The sequence below is a fragment of the Myiozetetes cayanensis genome, unplaced genomic scaffold, assembly GCF_022539395.1.
Source record: "Myiozetetes cayanensis isolate MyiCay16 unplaced genomic scaffold, myiCay2020 scf18, whole genome shotgun sequence".
Lineage (NCBI taxonomy): Eukaryota > Metazoa > Chordata > Aves > Passeriformes > Tyrannidae > Myiozetetes > Myiozetetes cayanensis.
Window position 1 is genome coordinate 11070223 of NW_026087389.1, and position 25803 is coordinate 11096025.

General features: G+C 44.3%; 1 protein-coding gene across 3 annotated transcripts in view; it reads right to left on the reverse strand.

The window, feature by feature from the left end:
- Positions 1–1671: 1671 nt before the first annotated feature.
- CHCHD6 (coiled-coil-helix-coiled-coil-helix domain containing 6) overlaps positions 1672–25803 on the reverse strand; it is a 109261-nt gene continuing 85129 nt past the window's right edge. For 2 of the 3 annotated variants that reach the window (XM_050313026.1, XM_050313028.1), the window contains 2 exons: positions 6409–6471; positions 2075–2223 (listed from right to left, as the gene is read on the reverse strand). In XM_050313026.1, the coding sequence (XP_050168983.1) occupies positions 6427–6471 (45 nt within the window). In that variant the 3' untranslated portion in view covers positions 2075–2223; positions 6409–6426. Of the gene's footprint in view, positions 2224–6408; positions 6472–25803 lie in introns of all 3 variants that reach the window. The other variant, XM_050313027.1, reaches the window with a different exon arrangement.

Below are 25803 nucleotides of genomic sequence, written 5' to 3' on the forward strand. Positions count from 1 at the left end.
GAACAAGTGTCTGTCCTCAGAGGCTACCAGAGAGAGAGAGTCAGGCAAGCCTATATTGAAGTGCAGTGACAGGCAAGAGGTATATTTTCAGCTAATAATCAAGCAGTCCCTCATCTGGAGGTACTGGATAGCCTTAGAGTGCCACTCTGTCCTTGCTGGGCTGCAAACAGCCGCAGTGCACCTGGCCAACATTAGCTGTAGCTCTTACATTTATGATTTTATGGCTGATTTTTCCCCCCCTACCCTCTATCGAGTTCACTGTCTGAATGATCACATCTGTTTATGTGCCACAGACACCTGCATATCTTGAGATGACAGCAACTCCCTGAATACTGTAATCAGTTATTTCTCAACAGAGGAATTGCCAATTTGGTAAATAAAGCTCATTATAAAAGAACATGAAAATGTATTACAGTTGCCTAACAGAGAAAATTGCCCAGTGCGGCCAAATAATCAGCCCTGGCATCACAGTCCCCCCCAATTTAGGGCAGCAGAAATAATGACATGCAAATTACTCATGCCAAGGCAATGCTGGATAGGGGCAAGAGGAAAATGAGGAGGAGACAAAATAGGTATTTTTCTCTTCAGACCAACAATAATTTCAAACCTAGTCATGGATAGACCTTGCTGCTCTAAATCTCTGCATGCAGAGTCACAAGTTCTGTGGCTCTGTAGAACCTGGTTATCCAAAGCAGATCCAAAAGCTGGCATGGCAGCAGCAGCAAAAGCCCACCCAGTCCTGCTAAAACAAATTTGAGGGCACTAAATATCCTACTTTGGTTTGGAAAAACTTGCCCTTCCTTCCATGGGGACGGCAAGGTTGACCTACACAATGATGAAAACCTGGAATTTTTGCAAGACCTGAGACTAACAGAGATGAGCCATGGGTAAGCAAACATCACTTCTGAGGAGGAAAAGGGTTGTGGCATCAGCTCTCTACAAGGAAAAGCATTTTGTTACCTTAATGAAGATGTAAAGCACTAAGTTGCTGTCTAAAGAAAAAAAGAGATGAAGCACAATATAACACAGAAAACAATTCTCAGCCCCCTTCATCCATTTTCATAAACACTGCATTAAACTCTGACATGACCTCCAAAAATCCATGTTCGCATTCTTCAGAAACTGTCAGACACAGTCAGAAAGGACAGAGGCAGCTAATGTTGCCAGAGAAGAGGAATCAAGTTACCAAGCTAGACCTGCTCCCCTGGTTTGCTGATAGGCCTTTTGCAAACCTTGCCACACTTACCGCTTGGAGAATCAGATTCCAGGTGCATCCAGCCTCCTTCATCCCTCACTGGGCAAGGAGGGGGCTCAACACAGAGTACAAGCCTGAAAGGGACAGTGGTTTGTAGCAGACCAAGCAGGAACTGCAAACAAGAGCTGGTGAAGAGAAAGGTAACTTGGGCTCTGCATTCAACAGGCAAAGGTTTTTTCAGCATGATTCCCCAAAACCAGTCCCCTCCAGCCAGGACTTTGCACTCTTCCAAATACTTTCAAATCAGCCAAAGTCATTCAGCACGGGACCAAAATGAACAAGTTTTGCGATTTATAAAGTGTGACTTGAAATATTTCTATTCCTCACACTTGTTTGGAGTTTTTGTTGGCATGGGCAGTAGGCAGAAAACAGTGATTTACAAACTCATGGGACTAAAAGTATCTCACAGCACACAGTGACCATTAAACACTTTATTGTTTAGGAGGGAACCCTGGAAGGGAAGGAACACGCCTGCTGGTGTGACCAATGGGAGCATGATAGGAACAGTTAATCCTAACAAGCTAGTCAGGGTTACTTCCAAATACTTTGGACTCTTTTCCCCAGAGCAAACAGACAGGTAACAGCTCTTGAAACTCAGATGTAGGTTGGTGAAACCAAAACTAGAACAGGGTGAATCAGGTTCATGTCAGGCAAGACCCCAAGCTACAGGCTGTACTGGAAGCCCCTGGGGTCAACACGATTCTTTACATTGGAAAACAATAAAAAGAAACTATGGCATCTCCCTCTCCTGGGACTCTTCTCCCAACTCCAGGAACGTCCACAGTGAGACTCATACATGCAGGCAATTACAAGAGGAATCATGTTGCTGTCTTGGATCATGAAGGGCAGAAGGCACCGGTTTTTGGTCAGTGTCTGTCCAGAAGGATGCTGGGGTTTCCAAGGGCATCTGTGGTCCCTGTCCTCTGCTCTTTGGCGGCTGACGTTTATCCAGAATTAACTAACAGCTCCTGGAGAAAAAAGGAGACAAAAGAAAGAGGCAGCAAGCTAGTTATGCAGCTGTTGACACTGGAATGTTCCCCTCAGAAGGGAAAGGTAGCGTTGGCAGGGTGAAAATCCCACAGAAAAATCATCAGGTTTCATCTGCTGTAAAATGCAGGACACTCAAGGGGAGAGGATTGTAGAAGCAAGAAAGCAGCTCATGATTTCAAAGGTGAGACTGATTCTGTGAACAAGAATATACAGTCAGTTGCAACACTTAGGATTCTAAAACCAGTGGCCAACAGCAGGAGAGAACAGCCACGGTTCCAGGTAAGCCTCAGAGCAGCCAGGTTGCAGGAATAAGTGTATAAGTGTAGCTCCACACTAAGTCCTGCCCAGCAGGACACAGGAGCACTTTGATTAGCTGCCATCAAACATGCACACAGCACTCACTCATCCTGGAATAGGATCAACATAAGAGCGAGCACTAGAGAGGGGAGAAGAAGAAAGATGGGGACTCAGAGACTGCCCTAACTCCTCACATGTCTGACAGCCTTTATCCTATTAAGACCCAAGCCCTCCTAAAATTCAAAGCAAAATCATGTCTGCTTTGTCCCCCCAGAAATCTCCTAAGTGACACCTCTTCAGACCCTGGAGGTCTCTGCGTGTGAGCTGTGAACTTCTGAGGGGCAGAAAAAAACAGGAGGCTTTCAATATTTTTAGGATGGAGATTGCAAAGCCTGCTGTGGGCTCTTCCTGTTTTTATCTTATCATTTCCACAAAGTCAAAGAAATAAAATCAACAATGCCACCAGCAGTGGATGAGAACACACCAGCTACAACACCTCTCCCTCTGAAAAATCTGATATATCCTCAGTTGGGTCCTACTTCAAAACTTGGGTAATCAGCTCTCCCACACCAGCAGTGGCATCGCTCTGTCAGTGAACTCTTGCTACACAGAAACACAGAGGGTGAGCCCAGCAACGTGCTGCTTTTTTCTCATGCTCTGGATATGTGCAGGTCCATCTGCAGAGCAGACAGTACTGATCCGTGCTTACAGGACCCAGCAAATGCTGACTAGAGAAAGGCAACAGATCAGTTCACTGCATGTGGTCTCGCCACCCCTTTTTCACTAGGGCTGTAACAGAGCTCAGTTCTACTCTCCAGACATTTGCCTTTCTGAGGAGAAAAGCTGTGCTTTCTTCATTGCAAATCAGAATGGGGAACATCATAAAATAATGGTGCTGGCACACTTGGTGTGTCAGAGGGTGAGCACGTAATTTGGGCTATTTCTGCATAGTAGGCTGATATCAACTGATACATGGCCAATGTAGACCGAATGTGCTGGCCTTACATCTCCAAAGACAGCCTCATCTCTGACAAAAATGAACTGGAAAAGCTTCAAAGGACTCAAGAATAAAGACAAAATTGTTTGCCAAATTATTTAGACAAAGGTTAACCAGAAATCTGACAAATGAACCATCAATATTACTCCACTGACTCTAATTTCCCAGGTAATTTTTCTCATCATTAGTGGTTTAGAAGTTATGCACAGAGCAATACATTTTAAAAACTCCAATAGCACTCACAGAAATTGTAATGAGTGAAGCAGTAACAACTCACGATCAATTTTGCAATAAAGTAATTTGTTATATTCACACTGTAACACTTCAGTGAAGTATCTAGGAATGCTACATTTTGTGAAAATAAAAAAAAAAAAACAAAGCTACACTGCTGTGGCCACTCTGTGGTTAACCCTTATGGAAGACAGCAAAACGTTTTTTTTGAAAGCAATTTTAAAGAATATCATAGTTATGCAATTTCACGTTCAAAATCATAACTACATATTTCAACCTGGTCTAGTGGAAGGTGTCTCTGCCCATGGCAGGGGGGTTGGAATTAGATGATCTTTAGTGTCCCTTCCAATCAAAGCCATTTTATGATACTATGATATTTTTAATTTCAGAAGAAAATGCAAACAGCCAGCTCTTAACCTCAATCAATTCCTTTCAGCCTAACCTACCCACATACCAGAGATGCACTGAGCTGGAGGCTCACAAACATTCCTTGTGCAAAAACATCAGGTTCCATCTTGCTCTGGATGGCTAAACTTCCTCAAAATCTTTTGCACAGGGAGCACTGGACCCAGAACTGATGGGCTGCCAGGCAGGCCAGACACCAATTTCCTGCAGTGCAGCTCTCGCCAAGGGAAGCTTCCGTGAACAGAGGATGCAGGTAATGACACCGTCAATCAGCCCACACTGCTCCCAATAGAGGCCTGAGACAATTACATCTAAGAGCAGCCTGTGCTGGATGGAGCAACTAATTAATGCCCTCTCCCACATCAGGGACACGAACTGCTCATGATGGTTATAGAGTTGGCATTTTTGGGGAATTGAAGGACTCCCAGTACACAAAAACCTGCGCAGAGGGACAACTTTCCCGGCTGTTTCAGACATTCCTGCTCAGATGCCAATCCAGATCTGGCATCATCTGCCCCACCAGTGCAGGTCTCTTCTATCCTGAACCCTCTAACATGGCTAAGGTTGAACTGACCATGAAAGTGAGACCAGAGTTGGTCGCTGTGAATCTGTTCACCTCTGGATTCCCTGCAGCACATGCCATACAGCACAGAGCCCATTAACAGTGAACAGCTCTGGGGGTCTCCTGACAGCTCCTGCAGTGTCACACACCCACTGCATGCTGCACAGTGGAAGCCCTGTAGGCCCTGAGGTCTGCTAGCCCATCATGTCTACACTAGTCAGAATACACACAGAATTGTTCCTAGGCCATCAGTTTATAAACCTATGGTTAACTACTTCACAGCACACAGTTCTGTGCCTCAGATGCTGTGCAGCAGCATGGAAGGACACTGTATCTCCAAGACTAAACCCTCTCTTTGCTAAGCTAACTATTTGTCCTCACATTTTAATTCCACCTAGCACTGCAACCATGCCAATGCAGATTTGGCGCTTCTTCATTTTTTTTCCAACCTGGAACCCTCCCTGTAAGTTGCTACCAGGCTAGTACAACACTTAGCTTGAGCAGTAGGAGCCAGGAAAGGGAAGGACAAACCTTACCTCTCCTCCATGCCCTCATCATTGCATATGCACCAGGCAAGTCTCATATACAACAAATCCAGGCAGTTTGAGTCACGAGCTAAGCTGTTCTCACATGACAGGATACTTCCAACAAATGGAGCTGAGGCTCAGCCTGAAAAAGTTTGGTGACTCCTCACAAAATAACTGCCCCACAGTTGGCATTAGCTGGTCTCTGCTGTAGTCTTAGCAGAGCAAGTCAGGAGACATCAGCCTTGGAGAGTGCAGTGCACACTCACTCTAACAGGAGGGGACAGTGCCCTTCTTGCATGAGGAGGGCAGGCTATTTTTAATGCCACTACCAATGGAATGCAGGTAGACATCAGGTTCCAGTCTTGATGGGCTCCAGACCAGCACCTCTGCATGTGAGTGCAGTATCCATACCAAGGCAAATTCCTCAGTAGCACAAACAGGAATAGGAATCTGTTCAGTCATGACAGCAAGTCCGGCTGGGGGGCACGCAGCATTTGTTTTCTGCCATGCCTCTCCTGGCAAACGGGACCTTGAGCCACTAACTCATGCTCTTCCACCACTGTGAGACCCTGCTCAGGAGCTAACAGTGGTCAAAATTGACTGGCTGCTCAGCTGACACAGCCTGCCATTTTGCAGCCCCTGTGGGGAAGCCAGTAGCTCTCCAGTTCTGGTTCCAGTTGAGTGAGGAGAAAGGGCTGAGCTCTGCAAACAGATTTGCTCCACAAATCTCACCCCTGCTGAGAAGGGAGTCCAGTAAGTGCCCAACGTGGTCCTTGTCCTCTAACAGAGAGCAAGTTTCAGCAAGATTTTCTAAGGCACTGCTCTCTTGTCTTTTCCCTATTCCTTTTTTCCCAGTCTGCATCCCAGTGCAGAAGCTCAGGGCTGCCTGGGGAGTCCACAGCATCCTTTCTGTCTCCCCCCCAGTCTCTGGCCAGTTCTGTGCCTCGGCTCTCGGTCTTGCTGGAGGCTCACAGCCAGTGGGGGAATCTCCCTCTTGAAAGGCCCAGACCCTGAAGAACTTCCGCCCTCAGTGTTTGCCAGAGATGCTGTTTGCCAAGCCTCAGCTGTGTTAAGACATATTTATTTAACCAGCCTTTAGTCTCACAGGGTAAACCCTGCAAGTTTCCTCCACTGTGTGCCTTACCTTTGTTCTAACATCCCTTTAGGCAGTTGCACCACGGCGCTCACACATATGGGCACTGTATACCTATGAAGAAATCAGAAAGCAGATCCCCATGATAAATGACTCGGTGCATTTGAAGTGTCAGTGACAAAGTAGAAATTAATCTCCATAGTTCCTAGTTCCCTGCTGTGTGCAGGCAGCTCTCAACACCAAAATACCTGTTGGCACACAGCACATCTCAGCAACGTGACCGCACAACTTTTTCATCTCAGTTAGTGTGGAAAGAGGCACTAATGAAATACAAAAATCCTGACCTGTCCTAAGATGGGTGTTCAAGGCCTTTGCACTGGAGGAGGCATTTGTTGTGGGGCTATTAGCTCCCCAAAGCGCTGCAAGGGACATTTGAGTCACTTTGGTTTGATGTATGCTGTAGGTATTTTTTGGTTATGTGCAATTTGTTCTGTTACACTCAGGGTATTGGCTATTTTGTGGAGCAGCTGTGCTGACTAATGGATCACAGCACTTCTGTGCCATATAGTTATTGCACAGAAAAGCCTCTCTGTCTCTCTCATCCTTCAGGAGTCCAACGGTTACTGTCCTTGGGACTGGAATAAAGAGGGGCAGGAGCATGCCTGGCAGCAACAAAAAGCATGAATTCAAAACGCTATGAAGAGAGTTTTGTTTTCTCTCTTCCCTGTACTGGTGTTAATAGATTTGCAAAGCAGAGAAGTTCACCCAATGACTTCTTGGCTACTTCCCCAGATGGTGTCTTCAAAGCTGGTTTGACAGCAGAAAAGATGCCTTTCAAAAAACTCACCAGACGCATTGTCAGAACACCCCGGAAAGTGCTTTCACGTGGAAGTCCTCTGGTCTACATACCCCAACAACAGAGTGTAAGGAACAGAAACAGTCTTTCTGGTTTCCTCCTCCCTTTTCTTCCACTCACAAGAGCCGACACTGCTTGCTTTGCTCTGCCTTGACGCCTCCCCATAGCTCTGCATCACCCGAATACGAAGTTATTTACCAGCACAACTAATCTCCAGCTGTTCTGAGACTCACCTGTTTGTTCATGCATTATAACATTGATTTCCTCCAGACAATTGTTCTGATCATTGTTCTAACTCGCAGAGAGCTCCTGTCATTAGCCTTGCTTAACAGGAAATATTTTGCCACTGACTGAGCAGCTCTGCAGTTACAAGACTGCACAAAAAAATCATCCCGGTTGGGGGGCTGCCTCTCCCTGCTGAGTCAGTAGCCCCAGACGTCACAGTGGGGAACAGGCTCAGTGCTTTTGATTTTGGACATGAGCTAGAAAATACCGGGGCCAGGAGGAACAAACACGGCTCTACAAAGGGCCACTGCTGAAAGGATGGCTGTTAATTAATCCACATACAAAGTGAGGGCAGTTTTTGTTCAATCGATGTTAATTGCATTTAATCTCATGCTTGCCATTAAGAAAAGCCACCAGGCCAGGCTGATGTTGCTCCTGCCTGACATGCAGATTCCACCCACGTTTGGGAGGCAAGGCAGGAGAAGAAAAGTAATGGAAAAAAAGGAAATAACCCTTTCTCATCCCTTCTGCATCACTGCACAATTTCATTGGGTCTGTTCCATTATTTAAACAATTTTTGTTTTCCAGTAACATTACAGAGGAGCTCAAAGGATGAAAATCAGACATGGAGCATTTCACTACTAGTTATTCTTGCTCTCCTGGGTACCAGCTTGCAGCTTTGCTAACCTGCACAGCCTGGGCTGTTGTGTTTCTGTAAAGAACTGAAATACAGAAGATTGCTTATGTGAAGCGGTGTTTGCTTTTTAGTCCTGGGCTCATCCCAACAGACCTGCCAGTGCCCCTCAATATGACCTACGACTGCTGACTGACACCTTCCATCAGCTCTGACGAAACCCTTCTCCTCACCTCACCACGGAGCACAACCCCAGCACATGCCAAAGCATGCTGAAGTCTGTCTTTCTCTGACATCTTATAACACAAAGTAGTATTTGCTATTAAACAACCTCTGAGCAAATCTGCCTTGTAAGACAGTATGTTTTTGAAGCCTGAAATTCCCAGGTAAACTGCTAGTACATCCACTGGTGATCTGGGGACTGTGCCACTATCTGCCCAGTCACTTGCCTGGGAAATGGTAACAATCCTCTTGCTTCTGCAGGAATCAAGCCTGGGGGCAGAGGGGCAGCTCCTGTAGCACAGGAAGCCCAAGGTGGCAGATTTCACAACTTCTGGCTTATTGCTTTTGCAAGTGCATTGCATTTTTCCAAATCGGTATCAAGAACAATAATAATCAAGACTGGGCTCTGTCGGTGCCTTTCCCCGTGGCAACACACAACACTTGCCCAAAGCCAGTGCTGCAGTTTATCATAGATTTTCTTTATCCCTCGACAAGCGTTAGTCCCATTGCCTCTCACCGCATAAAATGGACATATCACAAGTGCCATGAAGGACTGGCTGAGTTTTAAGTGCACTGAAATGGCTCCACTAGACTTGGTCAAGATTGCTTTAAAATCATTTCCCATTAGGAGTGTGACCCTCTCTCTTTACAGCCAGCATAATGACTCTACCTCAGGGGAAGATAATTACATCCCACTATCTACACACATCAGGACGTGTGTGCTACAAACACTACCGTGCCTTTCCGGAACCAGGGAGAGAAGGCAATGCAGGAGGAGAAATGGGCAGCACTGAATGCCCCTCCATCCTGCAACTGGAGTCACCCTGAGTGTTTTGCAAGCTTGTGGATTAGCCCCTGGGAGGGATAAAGGGATCCAGAAGGCACAGAGTGTTTCTAAAGCAGAACAATGACAACTTGTACAAATCCAGCTCTGGTCTTGTGAGGATTAATATGAACTTCACCCAACTGTGAATATCCGTTTCCAGAGCCAAAAGGAATGGAAAACCACTTACTGATGCAACAGCATTTCATTATTTCCAACCCTAAGCCCAATGCTTCCAAAAATTAAGGACAGGCAACAGTAGTATTATTGCTGGGGGACAGTGGCTGCAGGGGTTTAACTGCTAAACTGCCAAGCCACGCTCTGGGCACAACGTAATGAAACACTAGACACAAATACATGGAACTTCTCCATACTGTCATTCCTGCTCTTGCTACCAGCCTCCAGGATAATCAGTGGGAAAATAAAAGGAAAAAAATAACCCCAGAAGCCAAGAGACTTTGGATTAAGTTGTATAAATGACCTGTTACCTCCTTACACGAGGAAGAAAGAAATGCAATAAATACCTGCAAAGCCATTTCAGTATCTTGGATTAAATGGATTACAGAAATGGAAAGTACATGATGCAAGATGTTATAAAACAAGATGCCAGGGAAGTGCAAGAATTTGAATCAGGCTGGCAAATGATCCCTGCAGACTATTGAGGAAAATTAATAGAGAGAAGGGGTAGAGAAAGGACATAGTAAGAAGACTGACTGATGAACACTGTTGTTAGGACATATAAATTCAGGATGTCAGACTTCCTCTTAAATCTACTTCAGTCCTGGAACAAAAATAGCAAATCCTATAGTGCTAAAAAGCACTGGAAGTAGAAAATGCCAAGCCTCATTTCAGGATAGGTTTCCCCTGTGCATCCCTCAAGATTGAAGTTTGTGACTTTAATTATTCCTGGAACATTGTGTATATAGGGATTCAATGCAGGGATTACTAGCAGGATCCTTGTTATAAGTGCCACTTCTCAAACAAATTACACTTCACTGGATGTCAGCAACATACACAAGAAAACAAATTAGATAAAGGCAGCAGGATGGCAAGATACAGGCCCGGTGCAAGGAAATTTCACAAGGTCACCCAGAAAAATAAAGGTGCTTAGAATATAAACTCCTAGAACATTTCTAATTCCACAGCGCATTAAAGCTTCATGTGACCCAGACACAAAACCCCTCCACTACACCAGTGACTCCACACAACCTGAGACCAAGGCTAGCTGAGACATGGTTTGTTGTGAAGAAATGCCATCAGGATGGGAGTGGAAGAAATGAGAGACAGGAGATAGAAGCAGCAACTCCAGTTGTCCTCCCAACTCTAGGGGATCATCGCATCCATTGACTGTTCACAGCCACACAGAGACAGACAGAGAGAAGCCAGGGAGAGAGGATGTAATTTTGTTTGGAAGCAAATACAACAGCTCTTTGGCTGCAGGGCTTCTTCACAAGCCGATTCCAGTTTTACATACTGCATTTTGCCTTTCCAGATCTCATCCTGGAATGTATGACTAACCTGCACCAACCCTAAAGAGCATGTCTTTAATTCCAGAAATTTTCATGAAGATAGGGTAAAGTACAAAGAACTGCTGAAAACACTTCACAACACCTCAGCTAGGGCACTGTGCTCTGAGATGGGACCTCAACAATGGTTGTTAAACTCCCATCCTGCAGATTTTACCAGCTGCTTGCCAGTGTTACTAAACCCTGCAGTTTTCCCATGCTACAGGAAGGTCAGCACTGCCTGGAGGGCATGAGACAGTCCTAGGTTCCTTTGTCAGTCACTTCCCAAATTCTCCCAGCAGCTGTAGATAAATCCTCACCTCAGTTTCCCTTTCTGTACCTAAGAGTAATACTACTTACCAAACCACACAGAGGTATGATAATTATTCACCAGGAGAAGATGCTAAAGAAATGCAAAAATTCAGTTCTCATCCATTCCTCTGTACAATTTGCATTTAAGCTTCAGTGGAAATATAATGCTTTATTTTGTCCCTTTCTGCCTTGCTTTAGCAGGCTCCTGCTCTGGATAAAGAGAATTCTTCTTCAGGTCAACATATCGTGTCCACATTTAAGGTATAGTTCGCTCCTGTTTAGTCCAGCTTTATACATCAAGCACAGAGGCAGGCAGAGTTCTCCAGATACCCTTTTTCTACGCCTAATTCTATTTTTGCTCAGTGATTCAGTGAAATTTTGCTCAGTGAAATTCCACATAGAAGTATTATGAGCTTGACTGGCTTTATTTGTTTAACACTTCACATTTTCATTAAGCTGTTGCTACTCGGCAGCCAGTAATTTTATTTGTGTGATAGCTGTATTCATCTTGCCCGTATGGGTGTAGATGTTGCTCTCCTTTCCTTCTGGCTGAAGAGGCAAAATCAGCAGTGATAGAGCCAAGAGAAAACTGGGAATTCTCAAGTCTGTTTGCAGATAGATGTGGGATATAACTTCTACCTGTTTTCATGAAACACCTCCCAAAGACTACAGGCACCTACAGGTAAAACTAAGAAGAGAAGGAAAAAATTGTTTTGGGTGACCATCTCCACTGCCCAGGTAACAAACCAGAAACTGACATCTATTTCAGCAGAGTCAGCCCGTTTGACTCAGCACTGAACTCTTCTGCACCACAAGCTTATTGCTGACTGAGCATTTACAGTATTTGAGTATCAGATTTTAAAGAATTAATTATATGTCTAACTTTTCCAATCTTTGAGTATCTTGAAATATCTGGTCCCACGAGCTGCAAGATCCGATTAGATCACAAGGAAAAGAAGTCTGGTTGGCTGGCCCCCACCAAGCCTCAATTAGACAACCCCAGTACCAAGTTCAGGCAACCAGACAGAGAATTAACAGCCCTTTTGAAATGTTAATGACCTGAACCGAGACAGTCAAATGACTCAGCCACACCTCTTGGATAGAGGTTTCAGAAGTCACCCAAGAAACCCCAAACATTTCACTGTGCCACTCCCCTTTTACAAGATCAAGGAGCAGGGAAGCACTGGGTAGGGAATCTGCAATCCGGGCTGGAGAACGTTGGGTGCCCGCTGGGAACGACACCTGGACCAGAACGGGGAGGCTGCGGACAGACTGGGAGGCCACGGAGACGTTGGGTTATGCGATTAGATGGGGATGCCCAACCACAGGCACACCCAGCAGCACCTCTGGGAAGCTGCAAACTCAGGCATCACTGCAGTGAGCCCCTCAGCAAGAGGAATCTCTTCTGAGCAGCTGCCCATCAGCACCCAACACAACCAGTGCAATTACGGGAACAGCAGATAAGATGCCCAGAACCTGAAACATGGATCTGAGCAAATAAAGGGAGAATGGTGAGCACTGGGAGATGCATCTTGATTTCTCAGTGTCTCCTGCTTTGTAAACTCCAAATCCTTCTTTCAAGATTAAAAACCTTTACCAAGAGAAAAACAAGCTCAGCATTTCTCTAGCTCCGTCCTGTCCCTTTCCCTCCTCAGAGGATGCACTGGTAGAATACCAGATGCTGGAATAAGACACAAAAGCCTTCTAAATAATTATCTCCTATCGCCTCCTCAGCAAATTTATAGTCCTGCATCTGTGTCAGGACAGAGACCTGCTTCCATCTAAAACACATTCTTTACAGAGGACCCAAAGGTGGAATGTTTAATAGGAGCATTTGAAAACGTATTAAGAGACTGGAAAAGAAAACGACAGTTTTTAAGTGTGCTGTTCACTTGTCTTGTGGATGCTGCTCAAGTAGAGGGGGAGTTTTTATATTTTTTTATAATATGATAAATGACGCTGGTCCCATCTTGTAATTTCCCTCACTGTGCAGCATGTCTGTTCATGATAGATACCAGTGCAGCTGCTTAGGTGTCCGTTTATCTGCTTGAAAAGTATTGTCTATTTGGAACCAACTCATCCTAAAACAGCAGCCCCAGAGGGTGAGAGAGAAAAAAAAGGAGGGAGGGAGAGACGAGGGAGCTCTGGACTGGGAACACGTTCATGTTTCTCCTATAAAGGTTCTGGTAAAAAGCAAGCATCGTATTTAGTTTTAGCTACATCCTCTCTTCCTCCCTCCTAGACCATTCTTTTCTACTGTCACTCAACAGCTCTTTACACTCTCTTCCCACAAAGACCTTACCACTAACACACATTTCATTTCACACTTGCAACCTGTGGAAACAAAGCAAGCCCACAGCTGCCTTCTGCAAATCTGTGCCAGCACAGAGGAGCCTTCAGGTCCCAACCTGAACAATGTGCAGTTTAAGACAGGTAACACTTAAAATAAAAACAAAACACATAAAGGAAAGAAAAAGAGAGAGAGAGAAGGGAAGAGAGAAAAAGAAGGACAAAAAAATAAAAATCAAAGAGTATTCATATTTTGTGTTTAAAGAGACTTTAAGCAGGAACTTGCCAATTTTCTGTAACCAGGATTAGAACAGAACAAACTTAAATACTTCGTCCTTCTGCAAAGCCCTCTGAGCTGAATTTCACTCTGCAAAATGGCCAATATAGAAAGAAGCTCATAAATCCCTCTGACGTAAGTAACTTCACATTACTCTTGGGGAAACAGAGGCAGAGACAGATTCATTAATCCAAGTAAATGAATCCATGAAGCAGTCTAGATTTCTGAATCCCCATAATGTCCCACACAAGAAACAGCACCTAGGGCCCAGCAATTTCCATGCCACGCTGCCTGGCAGAAGCAAAGCAAGAGACTTGAACAGATGAGAATGTTTTTAGAAAGGAAAAGCACCTGCTCTAGCCATCTAGCAAAAACCATGTTTTACTACTTTAAAATATCTCCCACCATTTTACTCAGTGCATCTTTAATGCAAAAGACCAAGGTCACATCTGTAAGATGCTGCCTCAGAAACCTGCTGAGTAGCAGAGAGCTGCACAACCTGTCTGAACAGGTGGGTACATATTCCTGTGGCTCAGCACTGCCAGGGTTAGCCTGATGGTAATACTCAAGGCTAGCAAGGTTAGGGCTGGTTTGATATGTCATCATTATTCTGCAGCCTGGGCATATCCTGAAAGGATCTTGCTACAAGCTGGTACTCTGCCTCCAGCTTACCAAACACAACTTCCATCTGTGTGCAGCGAAAACCTGGGTCTTATAGAGCTGTTCAGGTAGTTACATATACACAAAGAACTTTATAAGACATTTATGTTAAAGATTTGTTAGAACCAGCACTGAAGACTTGATTTTTAAGATAAGGAACTGTTCCTTAAAAAATGTCTTTTTTTTGTGGGGCGGGGTTTTCTTTGTTTTGAAAATAATAAAATTCCACATATAAGATGGTGTCAATTCAGCTTAAATTGTGTAAGGTAGTTGTTATTACTGTGACTTAAAACTGAGACTTGCATTCAGGAAGCTCAATACTTATTGTCTCCCAAACTTTAATTTCACAGAAAGACTGCCTGCCTTCAGGAAGTAGAAGGCTAATCCCACCCTCTCTTTTCCACAGTCAGTTTCCAGCTACCTTCTCACACATAAATGGTCCCAAGTGGATCTGTTGACAGCTACCAAAGCACCAACCCCGATGATGCTGACCAAAGGCCTCCTAGCTCGAAATTATGCAAACTAAGCCTGCCCCCATTGATGCCGGCCTGGGAAGGAAATGGGCATGCAAACACACATACACACCCCCCAGCTCGGGGAGGGACAGGCTGGTCACTTGATTTGCAGGCAGCTTTTCCATTTGTCCCTCTTTACTTACTGCAGCGTTCGAGCAGCCAACCTGCTCCCCTTTCATCTGCTCTGTGGTGGCCATTTCTCCAGGGCTGCCCATCATTTCCTTATCAGGCAGTAAAAACGTAGGATCACTAGAGACACGGTTCAGCCTTGCTGAGATTTCACTCTCTCAGCGGGTTGTAAATGCCCCTATAATGTTGGCTTTTTAAATCTTGCGTTATTATTACCCGCGGCTGCCATTCAGTCTGCAGAGAATAAAGCGCCCAGGCTTTCAGGACCCACACAATGGCTCTGTGCATTTGCCAGTGGTTGGACAAACAATACCTCTGTGTTTCAGCTTTATTGGAAACCTTTCTGTTGTGGGAGTCTGACTGCATGTGTCCCTCCGCTCAGGCAACGCAGAGGTGCGAGCGGGTGCCTACGAATTCATCGGTGATTTCAGGAGCACGTGCCTCGGCTGCTGCCCTTAGAAGCAACATGAAAGCGTGCAGGCAGCTGCATGTTGCTGTGAGCCTGTGAAAGACAGAGATACAGACCTGCAGAGCCAGCTGGCCTCCTCTATACATCAGCCAGGGAGTCTGAAGCTCCAACAGGGCCCCTCTGTGAATAATTACGTTCATCTCTGCGTAAACGGTGTTGCCGGTTCCGAGGGAAGTGTGATGATATATGACATAATTGTGAAAATGCCAAAGCAACACTACCCTGAATCACGTACTTACAGGAAATCTTGGCTTCCACTTGAAACTAAAGAGCCTGAGATTGTCCTGTTTTAGAGAAAGACTTGAAAAGCGGAACAACTGGAAAAGCACAGATGAGAATGCAAACGAAATTTGAAAAATGCAGGGCTCTTCTAATTTGGGGAGACTGATTGTTTTGGTCAGTTCATTATTGCTTGCAGGGGATACTGCAGATGTGTGAACTCTTACAGAGCTGCAAATATCCCTTCACTCAAGAAAACAAGGCATGCTGCACACTCTTCACATATTGAAAACCCAAGAGAAAAGTCAGAAACTCCCCCAAAACCACAAGGTTGACTTGTAAAACTGTTTAGAAATGCATGGGGCTTATTTCATTTGTCTTCTGGTTTTAAGCAACTGAGTCACGTTCTCATACAACTGCTGTCTAGGCAGGACGTGTTAGATTATTTTACTTTATTCCTTCCGTTTTTATTTTTTCAGTAAAAACACAGAACTAAGATTCTCATGCACTTGTAAAACTTCAGGTACAACTCCACAAAACTAGGGCAGTAGAAAACATGCCAGATATTTCAAGGCTTGGCAACAGCGAGCCTGCCTGTCTCTCTGTGGCAGGAGGAATGTCTGTCTGTCTAAGCCAATGTTTCCGAGTAAGAATGTCTCATCCCGATAGCCCGTGTACATATAAAACACCTATGCTGTCAGCATTCCAGGAAGAGACCTTGACATTTTGCAGAAAACCACAAGCCCCCCCGTCTCCCATGAATAGCAACAGAAGGCAGAAAAACCTGGTAGATCTGAAAATGTAAGAATCAGGTGCTGCCTTGAGCAAGGCTTAAAGTTAAAATGGAAGAGGCAGTGGAGAAATGAGCACAGCCAAGTCACTGGAATTGGCGTGCCAAGAAACCGACTTCCAGGTTTCCCAGTCCCATGTCCACAGCTGGCCTGTCCCACTCCCTCTCCTGTGAGCCAAGAGAAGAGATACTTTGAAGGGGAGGAAATTGAGGCTCAGCTACCTTAAAAAGAACAAAAAGAAGGTGAATGGTTTCAGCAGATATCGTATTGCTGTTGTGGTATTATGTGCCTAATGTACCTGGAGAGATAAACTGCAACCCACACTGAGCTCTAACCTTACAGTAACCAGGCTGGCACTGGCAGATGAGCTCTGCTCTCTGTGGACGGAGTAACAGGATTGCAGTGCTCTCTTCCCAAAGAGTAATGAGGTGCCCAGAGAGCCTGCCGAGGTGTCAGAGAAACGGATGCTGACAGACCCTTTGCAGGCCAAAGACAGATTAAGAATAACACAATACCAGCATAACAGCACCTTATCAACAGCTTTGCGAGTGCTAAGAAGTGAAGCTGAGAGAAGGCTGTGACACCTGTCTGCATCACAGCCCTGCTATTACTGCCTTCCGACTTCCCGCACAATCCAAGTGTCCAAATGGCTTTGAAGCAAGGAAAAGAAAGACAGGAAGGTGAATCCGAACTCCAATCAGCTGTCTGAAGAGACGCTATGAATATCTTACATTTCAGTATCACTTTTCATCCATAACGAATCCGAGACATCCATTCAACCTCAACACTCCAAACCACAGAAGTAATATCTGCCCAGGTAGAGATGGGCAAACAAACACAAGTTAAATGACTGTTCAAGGTCGCCCAAGGACTACGAGAGGCACACACGTCTAGCAAGTAGATTACTCTTCCCTTTTGAAAGGCACACAGACACACACACGCACGCACAGGGGATTGAAACTGCTTAGCCAGGTGTGGAGCCTGCTGTGATCAACACGGCTTCACTGAGCAGTGACTCCTCTCACTGCTGTTTCACCGGTGCTAAAATGTAAAAAAGCAAACCTTTATAACAAAATTCATTCAAACAGATGCAAATAGGGATGGGGATTTTGCATCTGGGCTAAGTTGCTGCAATCTACACATCTTATTTGTTTGCTAGTTATTAAATTACCCACAAGCCATCAACAATTCAAGTCTCTCTCTGAGAGGCAGAGATTAACTAGGAATTGCTATGCAGAAATGCTGCTCATCTCTCTCTAGCGAGATCAGCCTCATGATGAGTTGCGGACATTTGGGAACAAAGGTGAGCTTTCCTGCAATAAATGAGAGGCACAGAAAGATGGGAAAACGCTGCTACAGGGAGAAGAGGATTTGCAAGGCAAGAATCTATCAGGAATGGCTTCACACACACACGGCAAGTCACGGACTGAGATCAAACACACCCGTGTATCTGGAGCACAGGAAGCCCCACTTCTGTCCAAGAACTAATGCAAATGAGATTTTTCAGTGAAAGACAATGAAGACAGTATGTAAATATTAATTTAACAATCTAGTTGACAAAGCCTCAGCTGATCTATAAATAGCTGGTTTATTAGCAGGTGATGCTGAAGGCAGCTATCCTGGCTCCATTTCCCACAATCCCCTGTGCCATCTTGTTTTTGTTGACCCTGGAGACACAAGGACTCTTAACCGTATGCAGCTCGCTCCTCCACCACTACCTGCAGAGTAGCTACAAACACTTGACAACACAATACATATTTATCAAGGCCCTTGCACAACAAGAATCCTGCAGCACTATGCACACAATGGCTCCCAGTGCTCAATTAAAGAGAGCAAATGGTTTAGAAAAATAGAAAAATCGTGCAGCCTTGCTTTTAAACAGGAGGAGCTGGTCAACTCAGGTGCCATCAGGCATTTAGGGAATGATTGACAAGGAGCCAGAGCCACGCACTGCCTGTCCACATTTACACTGTGCACGTGGCAAACTGAGAAGCTAGGATAGTTACCTTTAGTAACTCTAGGCCACCAAAGAAGCATTTTACCACATCAAAACAAGATGTCAAAATCCTGATTTCTTCACGCAGTTTCATTTCATCAGGAATCATTATTTTTTAGTACATAATAAATCTTACAGCTCTTTCCCACCTCTTCAAGCTGCACACGCAGGAATCCCTCCTTTCACACAGGCATGAGACAGCTATTTGACAGTAGACAGCAACACCACCAGAGTTCAGGGCCAGCAAGCAAGAATATTGCATCCTGGTAAAACTGCTGTGGCATTTGGAGCAACACACCAAAACTGCAAACTTGCCCTGACTGCAAGTACGGTCAGCATCCATGGAAACCACACAAATTATGTTTTAGGCTATTCACATGGATTTATATATTCTCTAGAAGTATTTTAAAGCTTCAGTCTTCCTCTTACTGCAAAGAACAGTGACAACACACTTGACAAGTTGGGCTTGTAAATAGGCAGATTGAATTAGAGGAACAGAATAGACTTTGTTATCCCCCTTCCCACTTGCTTCAAGTTTCTGAAGAAACCTTCCAAACACAAGAAGTTACTATGTCTCTCCCAGCCATATGATAAGCAGAAATAAAAAATGAAAAACCACACAATCAACACTTTTTTTTTCTGTAAGGTCCAGCATATTCTTAAAGCTTGTACAGTGCAGGCTCCAGAGTTTTATCCTGACAGGGAACCTACTGTGCTGGGCACTGCACCAACCCCAGCAAAGGCAGAGCCTGCTCGTGACTGGGAAGCCTACGCTGCAGTTGGAGCGTGCATGGAGGCAAACTGGAGCTTTGCCAGCAAAGAGCCCTGGTACATACCCTGCCCCACTCTTGCACTCTCACTCCTCAATGGTGCCCACTTGATGAGGTGATAAGAGTTTCCAGAATGCAGACTTGTTCTGCCACAGCTCAGAAGATACCTTCCAAACAGTCATGGTGATCTGCGCCAACAGCAGAACGGTTCCCTACGGAGTGGGCTTTGGACAAAGGACTGCTCCTTCATTCATCGTAACAACAAACCTTTACAATTTACTTTTTTTTTTTAAAAGCTTTAAACAAAAGGGTTAAACTGATATTTATATGATTGCAATCCTGTGATGGTCTTAGAGTCTGTTTTTAAGACAGGGACTGTGTGAAGGAAACTTTTGTAATGAAGTTGACTTACTAGCCTGTCTTATGTGAGTACTTCTGTTTTCCAGTATTTACACAAATAAGACAGAGAAGCTTGACTCAGTAGAACAGAAACTTAAAATAAAATCCTGCTCAGAAACACTGTAGAATTTAGCAAGGGAAGTGATACATGTTTCCAAATTGATTACAAATAAAGAAATCAGTAGTTCCCACTAATCAACTAGGAAAAAATAGTATAATAATAGATTTGTAATAATTTTGACTGTATTATTTACTCCAGTAAAACTGTCATAAATCTAATCACAATAGACACATGCAGCACTGAAAAACTGAAACATTTTACATAGTTCGGTAAATGTAAGATGCTGCAACAAGGTGTCAAAACAGCCTTCCCAGGAGAAATTCACACAGTTGCTGTCTCCTTTGCCTTTGATGTAAAGCTACATATAAACCTGCAGTGCCAAATGACTCAAAAGAAGCTTGTTCTGTTCCCCAAACCTCTGCATGCGCTATTTCCTGTAGCTCCAGCAAAGTTTCTGCTTCCTTTGGCTGCTTTCTCCTTTTCCTATCAGCATATCCATTGCCCAAGAGCCTTGATTTCACAGCCCAGCCAGCTGTATTCCAGGAGCACTTACCAGCCAGAACCCAAAGAAAAGTTTAACTAAGTTTGGCTCTCTCTGAAGTAAATTTTGAGCAACTGGAGCACAGATGAAATCCAACTTAACCAGAGTAATTCATTCTTCATGCTTGTTTAAGCACGGTCACTCACCGAGGACAGACTGGCAGCCTTCTCCATGGGCTGTGGATTCCACTGCACTGCCAGGAGCTGTGCTGAGACAAGTCCACATCACATGTCAGTGGAGATGGACTGCACCCTTCAGCTCTGGGATGGAAAAATCAAACTGCTAGATAGGTTCTCTTCCTTGCCAGATATACTGATTTTTATCAACGGGAAAAGCCAATTAAAGTTGATAAAGACACATTCTCTGCTGATTTTTCCTTACTGCCCACTGCTCAGCGCTAGTATAATGGATAATGTTCTGCCTGTGGGTGTATTTTCTAAGATCTGTCAGTTCTGACAGCATTTTGGCACCTGGATAACTCAAGATCTATACCGAGGGTCCAGGAATGCACCATTTCTCAGTAGCTGATGGGTACATTTTTCAGCAGGGCTTCCCTAATTAAAGGGCTGGAAAGAGATGGGATCAGATTGATAGGTTTTGCAGTCAGATGTTTTACGCTTAGTTTGATGAATTATAAATCACCTTTTGCAACTTTTGGAACACGTGAGAAGAGCACGCAAGAGAAACTACAGCAGTATGTCCACAGTATCACAATATAATTACTTATTTTCAAATTCCACTTCTGTCTCTATGGCAAGACCATTAAAGACACACTCAAGAAAAGTAATGTTCACTGAAGATAAAATAAAAATATATATGTATGTATATATGTATAAAAAAGAAAACTGAAGCTATGAAATGAGACATCACTGCTCTGGAGGTACTCCCACATGGAAGTGTTTTGCCCCAGACAGGACGCAAGATGCATCCCTGCTCCTTTGAGCATCACCCTAGGCTGGGAATACCACACTGGTAGTGAGTGCCTCAGCTCAATCAGCCACCTCCTCTGCCAGACCAGCAGGAAGCTTTGCCTTGTCCTCAGCTGTCACAGCCTTGCCTCCAGGCTAGAGGAACCACTATCATATTCAATGCTTTGACTGTAATACCTGTAAAGCTGCAGGAAGACAATGTATTCTGTGATGGTTTCATTGTGTCTGTCAGAGCCCCTTCCCTACGTACAATGAAATGCAACCCCAGAGAAGCCACTGGCAAGACCTTTCAGAATAACCAGTTTGTTCTGGTTTTAATGGGAACTTTAAGTCCTCTTGGGGATGTGGGGAGAACAACAACTACAAAAAAACTGCCCAAAATAGGATGCGAGAGCCCAATATCACAAAGTGAGAGTTCACAATCATCTTGCTGTCAGTGTTGTTCAGATCAATGTAGACTTAAAGCTATAGAGAAAAAAAGTCACCAAATAACCATTTGGAATAGGGAAAACACTGTTGGTAATTCAAAACATGAAACTGAAGAAATACAATGCAGAGCAACCAGGATGTGAAAAGCACATCCAGGCACTGAGAGGTTAAAACAATTATTTGAACAGCTGGGAAAATTAAAATGGTAAAATAATAGCTACCCTTCAAAATTCTACAGATGCAAAGAGACTCTTCAATGAATAACTGATAAAGGAGAAAACACATTTTAAAAGAGAAACTGTTTCACGCATGAAGGTCATACAAGTAACAGCTCCTCTTAAGAACCTGGAATTTTCAGACTTGGCAAGAGATGAAGGGGTGGTGTTAACACAGCAGCCTTTTACCTCGAGGGACTGAGGGTCAAACCCTGAATACTCAAAGTTACACGTGAAAGTGACTTCAGGCATGTCCTTTCTACTGCTTTTCTGGAAACTGTTCCCTACCACAGCAAAAGCAAGGTCACGTAAGATCATACCAGAATTGTTGTAGCAGTTTGTTTGCTTTCCCAAGGAATTCTCCCAGCACTGATACCACAGCCTCAATGGCTGCAGGAACTGGTACAATCAGAGCAGCCAGTCCAGGTGGTTTTAGTACTCTGTTATCCAGGGCTCCCCCATATACACAACCTTACTCTGGTGAGAATGTGGTGATATGTAATTTTTCAGGAGGAAAAATATGGAGTCTGTAATGAGTAGCTTTACTATTTGGGAAAGGTCTAGCTGGAATAATAATGCCAGTCAGGACTGCAGTGAGTAAGCCATGGTGTACACAATGCTGCTTATCAGGACTGGGTACACAGACATATCCAGGGCACCCACAACTCCAGCAGAGTCATGTCCAGGGCAGGGAGGAGCTGAAAAAACACAGCCAGGGAAGATTTATCTGCCACTTGGCTCTAGCAATCCTTGTAGGCAATGGATCCTCCTTCTCTACTAGCTATTTTAAAACAAGAAGTAAAAAATTTTCAGAAAGTAGAGAAAAATTGACAACTGAATATGCAGCACTGCAGAGAAGAAATCAGCTGTAGAGTGCCAGCTCTTGTTTCCGTTCCTCACCCACTTCAAATGCACAACCTCTTCCACATAAATACCACACAAACTGTTGCAAGGACAGCAACTGAACATACCTCACCAGAGTCCAAAAACATAGATCCTTTGGCAAAAAAAGGCAGAATAAGAACAGAAGGCCAAATCCATCCACCCCAGCAGTCAATTCTTCTATCATTCATACACATTTCACCAGCCTGCAACTAGAAAGTCTTAACTACTCCTTTTTCCTTTAAGTCAAAGAAAGAAATTAGGCAGCGTAAAGACTGAGATCCTCCTAACAGGAGGACTTTTCTCCAATTAAAAGAATTTGTTTTTCCAGGTTGATTAGAGCATTTCTGAAGAACTAAGATGTAGCCACCTTAATCTGCATGTTTCTTTGCTGTTCAGAGCAGAGCCTACTTCAACCTACTCTATGTGTTGGTATTGAGTCCTGATGCTGTCAGGTATCTTCTATTATGGGTTAGGCTGCTCACTAGTCAATGATACTAAAAGAAAACATGACGAAGATGGGTCTGCAGTTTCCCCCATACTACTTGCTGCAATCACCTTGTACTCTTAGCTAAATAGACCAGGTTTGACCACTTGAAGGATCAGAAATGTCCAACATGTTGCAGAAAGGAATAGTTCTTACCTTGTGCCCATGCCAAAGCAAAGTGGTCTGTGCCACAGAAAGTAACACAGTTGACAGAAGGTTTTCAATAGAGATCTTGACCTTCCCAAGATCCCAAAGGATCCTGTGACACACTTTTACAAGAGTCAGGGCCCTGGTATTCTGCCAAACTATGTACATTTTGTCTAAACTAGAATTATGATTGCAGCTTTAATTCAATATGCTCTCCTTCACTTCCGATCCTTATCTGCTGGCAGGAGCTGTTGGACCAGTAAGCACCTGCCTTTTTTTTCTTTTTGCCCTTTAGGTGACTATATCACTGTGCTGCCTGAACAGATGCCAGCAGCCAGAGCTGCACAGCACAAAACCATTTAGAAAATTCACCAGCTGGGTACATAACCTGCCTTAGCAGAGCTGCTACTCACACTGAGAAACCTGCAGATCCATCTCTGGTACCTTTCCATGGCACTAGTTGTGATAAGAATGTGGAACTGGGATATCCCAGTTTGTCCCCTCACCATACCAACTTGATGACCAGTTGTCAGTCTTATACTTGTCCAAGGCAAACAGCATTCTGCAAGGCTGATGTATAGCTGGTAATGTACGCTGGGATCCTTCAGGGTTAAAAAAAGCGCGTGAATCTGACAGGATGAAAAAGAACCTAAAGCAGAAAAACAAGGTGTGAGGCTTACAAAGCACCTACACCTTTCTACCCTCCTTTCATGGAGTCTCTGAATCTTTGCCATCTTTCCTGCAGTCAAACGACCCTCTGCTAAGCAGCTTTCATGTTCAGTGAGTGCAGGGGGATGCAGAGAATTGCACTATGTCCTTATGAGCTTCCAGCGCTCAGAACCCAAAGACTCCTTTTGCTCCTCTGATCAGCCGTGTTCAGATGCATATTTAAAAATAAGACAGACACTGAACTCTGCCTTGCCCCTTGAGGGAACTGCAGCCTCCTCTTTCCAAACCGCCAGTTCAGTGCTGCAGGGAATAGGCAGCCTGGTGTCAGCTCCAATATAGGCTGTAAAATGAAAGGAATGCAAACCAAGGGGACAGAAGAGAGGAGAGGAGGGAGGGAGAGGCTGCAGAGACACTGGAAGAAAGCAGGTGAAAAAATGAAGACAGAGGGGAAAAGAAAAATCTGAGCCCAGACTAGAAAGAGGTGAGTAAAAGAGATGGGAGGAAGAGCACGAGAAGGTAGCAAAGCCAGGCAATAGTGTATCTCTAGCTCGCTTGTTCAGACTGCAAGAAAAACCCTACACATGGCCAGAACTGCTCATGTTAGGTGGTGAGGAGGATATCATGCACTCAAAGTGATAGCACTGAGCCACACAGTTTAAAATACATGTGAAATACCCACAGTTTGAGTTTTAATCACAGAACATGACAGAAGGGTTCTAGAACAATCTACCCTTGCCTACAGCTCAAATATTTGCTACCAGCTGTCCTGACTTAATGGGGACTCACCTCAGTGCTAGCATGGCACTTGTAGTGATCTGGAATTCAGCACACCTCAACAAAAAAAAAAGAAAACAAAATAAAATACAATGGGGAAAACTTGGCAGTGCTATACAGCACTCGATTCTGGTGCCAGTGGGACGTTTCTAGATCCTGCACAATAGGGTTGGCAAATTTCTAGTGTTTTTAAGCTTAAGAGAAGGATTCCAGACAGTAAACCTCAGGGAAACAGGTTTTAAAAAAAGATAATCAAGCGCATACCTAGATGTAAACTTGCAAATAAGAAATGCCAAGTCGGGAATCAGGAGGGCAGGTTCTTACAACTCTACAACATGCAATTCCAGAAGCTCATCAGAACTTCAGTGTTACTTGAGAAATCTGTGCCAAGATTAAGAAATGCTTCCAACTGTTGATTCTGAGGCAATTATCAGAAAGAACACAAGCTTGCCTGGGGTAAAACACACAGTATGGTGTGAACATACCATCCTGATGTAAGGATGGACGAGGTACCATGGTTAAGTACAAAACAAAACTCTGAACAGTGAAGCCAAGGAAAATACCAACAGAGAAAACAAAGCAAGAACAAAGATGGAGCAAGAACCAAGGATCACAAGGAAGAGCAGGTAGGGCCCAGATGAACAATTACAACCTAGAGGTTTGTGGAGCAGTTCAGAGCCACCGAAGAAATTTCCTTGGATACCTGGTTGGTGGATCCAAACATCAGTTGATCCAAACCTGCTGGGGAGATTAACTGCAGACAGCTACAGATTAGCACACAATCCTTATAACCCTTTATCCACATGACAATGTATCAGACAACTGTGTTTAGAACACTCTTCTAAAGGGAAGATGCCTACTTCAGTCTTCAAGCACCACAACACTCCTGCTTTATGTTGTCCCTTAAGAAAAGCTTTTCTTAGCAGCAATGAAAGCTTTTTGCACTGAACAGCTGGAACCAAAGTCAAAGCACAACCTGGCAGTTTTCTTGGCTGAACAGAGATGCCATTGAAGCTGAGCTTCACAGGAAACAAGTCTGTATTGACAAAGATTTGAGACAGTGGTTCAAGAGATTAAGGGAGTCAGAATTGCAATTTGCAGGATTTACAAGAAGAGTATTTTGAACCTTATCCTTCTGCTACAGCTAGCCTCCAGGGATTATCTCCCTTACTTCTTCTCTTTAAATATTTTTTTCCATAACACCTATCAAAGCCACCATCT